The 5,391-nt window shown below is 33.9% G+C and overlaps 1 protein-coding gene across 1 annotated transcript in view; it reads right to left on the bottom strand.

Annotated features, from left to right (window-relative positions):
* The window catches only part of LOC106470659, a gene marked incomplete at its 3' end in the record, with an annotated part of 26,492 nt that extends 22,499 nt beyond the window's left edge, over window positions 1-3,993 (bottom strand). The window contains exon 1 of the mRNA XM_022399289.1: window positions 3,859-3,993. Coding sequence (XP_022254997.1) covers window positions 3,859-3,884 — 26 coding nt within the window. The remainder of the gene's footprint in view (window positions 1-3,858) is intronic.
* Between the last annotated feature and the right edge of the window lie 1,398 nt (window positions 3,994-5,391).

Below are 5,391 nucleotides of genomic sequence, written 5' to 3'. Positions count from 1 at the left end.
ATACAAGGCACGGAAATCCGGTGATTTTTGATAGAGATGTGTAAAAGTCAAGCATACAATGCACGGAAATCGGTGATTTTTGATAGAGATGTGTAAAAGTCACGCATACAATGCACGGAAATCCGGTGATTTTTGATAGAGATGTGTAAAAGTCACGCATACAATGCACGGAAATCCGGTGATTTTTGATAGAGATGTGTAAAAGTCACGCATACAATGCACGGAAATCCGGTGATTTTTGATAGAGATGTGCAAAAGTCATGCATACAATGCACGGAAATCTGGTGATTTTTGATAGAGATGTGCAAAAGTCATGCATACAAAGCACGGAAATCTGGTGATTTTGTTTGACTTGATTAACTAATATAATTATTTACTTTATATTCTTCATTACTGATACTGTTTTTAATTTTTACTTACAGTTGCCGAGTGTATAAAGGGCGTTCCCATGATTGGCAAGTTGTCGGTGGAAAGATTGAAAAGCTGCGAGTGTATTACAAGTGTTAATTATGACTCATAAGAATAATCAACTAATCAAAATTAGGGATTCCAATTATTTCAACAATCCAAGTAGTCAAAACATTGCTATTATGTAGATTTATTGTTAAGCACAAAGCTACTCAATTGGCTATCTGTGTTCTGCCCACCATAGGTGTTGAAACTCAATTGTTAGCAATATTTTTTTTTACTTCAGTGATGTAATAATCAATTAGTTGATGAGTCTGTTGATTAATTAATTAGCAAATTCCACTAATCACCCAGCTCTAGTACTAAGACTTCCCAACCCACAGCTTGAGCACTCCCAATTTAAACTGAAAAAAAGCTAATGTTAAAACTTTTGACATGTCTCTAGGGCAATGGTTTTCAACTTTTCCTCCTGGACCCCTTCATGAACCAAAGAAAATATCAGTAATTCCTATACTCAGATCGTTCCACCTGTAAAAGCTGTACAAAAGTGAAAGTGATTTGAATAAATATTTAAGTTAATGCAACTTTCAAGTACAACATATTTTCATTTAATCAAAAATAGTATTGTTTGGGAGGAGGGGGAAAGAGTTCCATGTCACGATGGCACTAAAAATTATCACAAAAAGGCTAAAAATACTAACTAAATATATATCAAAAGATCAATATCAAAAATAATTAATTAAGACACTTAAAAAAAAGTGGGCTAAATTTTTTAAGGGATTACAAGATGTATGTTAAAAGAATACAAAAAAAACATTAAGACAGGGAAGAATTTGTTGACAACCAAATAGAGAATTGCATTTCAAAATTCATTAAAGACAAAAAAAACCAAAAACATGCAAGGGCAAAAAAAAATAAACAACATTAGACTACTAATAAATCAAAAACCTAAAAGTTAAGCCTAAAACCCAATTTTTAAATATAAAAGTTTAAAAATAGGAGCCTTTAAACTTAGACATATTATAATAACGAATAAATTCACACATTTAAATGAAAACATTTTCTAGTTTATTTTATGCAATGTTTCAAGCAGACTCTGGCATCAGGCAGTTCTAATGCTTGTGCATGCTCCAGTGGAACATGATCTGCTAACATAATAGAGCTTTTTCCCCATTAACAACCCTAACCAACACAGTGTCGTTGAATGAGTTATGTTCTGCATGATGTGAAAAAAAATGAATCAAGAGGTTGCCTTTTGATTTAAAAGATTTGAAGTCTTCCCCCCCCCCCCCCCCCCCAAAAAAAAACTAGGTCTAACATTAATATTAGTTAATTCTGATGAGGCTCAAAAGGTGGTACTGCAAAATTATTACTACAAAATATTTTTAAAAAAGAGAGAGAGAAAGATATCCCTTATCTATTTCCATTCCACTGTGTAGCTCACACGTTTCAGCTGGTAATTCTAGATACAGAGAAAACCTTAATTTACATTGCTCAGTTTGAAGTAACTTTAAAGTGGATTTTAAAATTTTACTAGAATACTGAAAAAAAAAAAACACTAGTGACGTTAAACAGGTGAGACTAGTCTCAAACAAAGCAAATGTCTTGGATTCATGCAGAAAAACCTGCTGGTTGTGATGAGTCAGCAGTTAAGACCAAGAAATTACTTGCTGAAGTCACTGGTGTCAATTTCATCAAAACACCACAGTCTAAGAGAGAGCCTATTTATGACCTGCTGTTGCTATATGTCCAGCCTGCAATAAAGTAATGTAACTTAAGGTCAGTAGAACAGAAAAATGAATTAGGTTTACACATGTAGCAGTTCAAGATATACCATTCAGAGAGGGGGAAAAAGTTTGGGGATGATTCAGCTAATAAGTGGAAGATCAAATTGTCTGGTAAATGCTCTTTAGAAGTCAGCTTAACAAGAAATATTAAGCTTATTGACAATATGGTAAAGTATACTGATGTCAGGTTTTCCAACTTCAACTGAGGGCCAGCTCAAGGATTCATCATTTCTGACTACACAAAATAAGAAATAGAGAAAAGCTCAGATCAAATCCAAGTCCATTCTGATGTCCTTTTCACTAGGGGTGGGTGGGGGGGGGACTGATAGGAAGTTTAGTGGACTTAGAGAATACGTGAAAAACTTAAAAGCACAAAACATACCAGCTCAGTTCTGGCTATATACTGTTAACAAAATCTGCCATCATAGCGATATCTTAAAGCTGGTGAAGATGTATATTTTCAGTATGCCAACAGCAGAAGCTGAATTTGTTTTCATCCATGAATGTCATCAAGAGCTCTTTCCAACACAGCTTAATCAGGATATCTTGCAAGATTTGATGCTTCTTATTACTTACAGGGCCCAAGTTGGAGGACTTCACCCCAAGAAAAGCTATTTAGTACACTGGCCGATTGCTGGTGGCACCAAGCATGCTAGGGGACACACGAACCATGATTCTTTGTTACTATCATAACAGGTGAAGTCTGACTTACTTTGAATCTTTTTGTTTGGTATGTATCATGTACAAAACTCAGTTTTGGAGAGTATGAATTAAGTTTTTTTTGCATGAAGCAAAAATTATTATTAATTGCTAATTATTCATTGTTTTCTGATGAAGACATTTTGTTCAAAACCTTATTTTTAGTGCTTAACAAATACAATTTTTTAACCTGTTTAAATGGGCAGTTATCTACATTCTTTATTATATTTTACATTCATACCTCTATAACACATACTAATTTTAATTATTCTTCATTGTTAAATAATAGGGAAACCCTAAAAGTCATTTGATTTGGGTGTGTACTTGGAACTGTGCAGGGACAAATAGATTTTTCTAGCATTTTGTCCCTTGAACAGCATGTTTTCTTCAAAAATTAATTCTGTATAACTTCAAATTTTAGTGCTTTGTATTTGATGACAATTGTCAAAATAGACGATCAATGTATCAATACAGAACTTGACACTGTCATAATTTTTATATTATCAGCACTATGTTACTGTTAGTGTCACTGTCAGTACAGTAGTACTAACTTAATAGCTCTTGTAGTAATACTGCATTACACTGTCACTACATTAGTCTTTTCAATTAGTACACTAAAAACTTCATTTAATAATAACTATTACGGCTAACTTTTTTCTTTTAACAGTAATCTTTACGAACGTTATTGTCACTACCTACTGCCGTACTGGTGTTAGTTTGAACTGCAAAGTTATATTTTTAAAGTTTTATACAAAATTACTTATAGTCGGAAATTAATTTCCCGAATACCAATTAAGAGAATACAACTTAAATTAAAAGTTATAACTTTATTATAAATAATAAAAATTAATTTATTAAAATAAATTAACCAAATTTTACATCAAAATTTGAAATAGGACTTAATTCCTTCTACTTAATACACTTAAACAGTTAATGTACTATAATACAAATTTCAATTACTTACGTATATCTACCTTTTTCACTCTGCATCTTTACCTCTTCCTTTTACACGAGCACTGTAACGTTTATTCCACCAAGCACATATATATGATTCAATTTACTAGTTAAAAATCCGTCTTGTGCTCAAAATTATTCATATATCGAGTAATAGAACTTTAATAAATTCAACTTAAGAAAATAAAACCCAATATCTAATAGTAAGGTATTTCTGCTTTTTTCCTCTTCATACTGATGAACTATTGTTTTCCTTTTTACAAAAATGTAAAAATATATTTTTCTACTCAAGAACGTTTTTTTTAAAAAAAACTATAATTCGAGACGTATATGTGTCTTGTCAAATTTTAGTATTTTATCGTGCGTTTTATTTTTATTTTTTTGCTTTTGCAAACCACAATACGACAAAAGCAGAGTTGTAAACATGCAGAGGTAGGCAACTGTTACAAAGGCTGAATGGAATGGTTTGGAATTGGTACAGACCATCTCGGACGCTGCAGTATTTTCCTACTTTTACCATCCACCTTGATTTGCAAATATCCTGAAGCCAGATCTAAATAGCTAAGGCAACAAACACCTTCTTGTCACACTCAAATGTTCAACTATCCACAGAAGCAGGAAGATAACAACGTGGCCAATGCATTCGCCAGTGTAAAATCAACAAACACTGTCTAACGGTTGTAGCCTGTATATCTCCATCCTTGAACATTTACCGTCAGTGCTAGCTATAGCACTAGGGCTCTATAGAAATCCAAGTAGTGGTTGTTTTAATAAACAAGCATAACCTATATCTATTTTGTAATTAGTTACTGTTGTCCAACTGAAACAACAATCAAGTCTAACAAACACTTTTATTCAACCTGAAACATACCGAATTCTTGTTGCTGTACTGAATCCAACTTGTTGGTACAGTCATGAACCATTGATTTCTGATATTCTGGCAGCAGTTTTCCATCTCCGGAGAAGAATACCATCTTCAAGCTTCAATTGGTCCCATTGTGCCCAATAGTTCTTTGTCACAGGACTTAAGCTAGACACCTTCTCCCAAGCAGGGCACAAAACACTTGCTTTTAGAAAATCAATTATTGGCTTCATATCTTGATCTTTCTCCTGCTCTGTTTTAATATCTATTCCTGGTTCCATTTCACCAACATCAACTCCTTCAGTTACTTTGACTTCAGCTTGATGGCACCTGGTTAGTTCAACCTCTCTTTTAACACTTACTGGTATTTGGCCTTTGTTGTTCACAAACGTCATTTTATCAAAATTAATTACACACTTCCTCGGTAGTAAGTAGTCCATCCCTAATATGCATTGGTCTTCAATGTCTGCCACGTATACTTCGTGTCTGTCCTTTATGCCCGTGAGCTCAAGAGTTACCCACACTGGTCTCACAACCTTGCAGAATGTCCTGTCATACCACAGAGCTTCTGTATGGCTTCTGGTACTCCTTTGTGATCCAGCATCTTGATACTCACAAGGGTTGCTGAGATGCAGAATCTATGACAAAGTTGCACCTTTGGCCATCCAGCCTTCCTGTCAC

The sequence above is a fragment of the Limulus polyphemus genome, unplaced genomic scaffold (genome assembly GCF_000517525.1).
Source record: "Limulus polyphemus unplaced genomic scaffold, Limulus_polyphemus-2.1.2 Scaffold4147, whole genome shotgun sequence".
Taxonomy (NCBI): Eukaryota; Metazoa; Arthropoda; class Merostomata; order Xiphosura; family Limulidae; genus Limulus; species Limulus polyphemus.
This window is presented reverse-complemented; position numbering and strand designations above follow the sequence as displayed.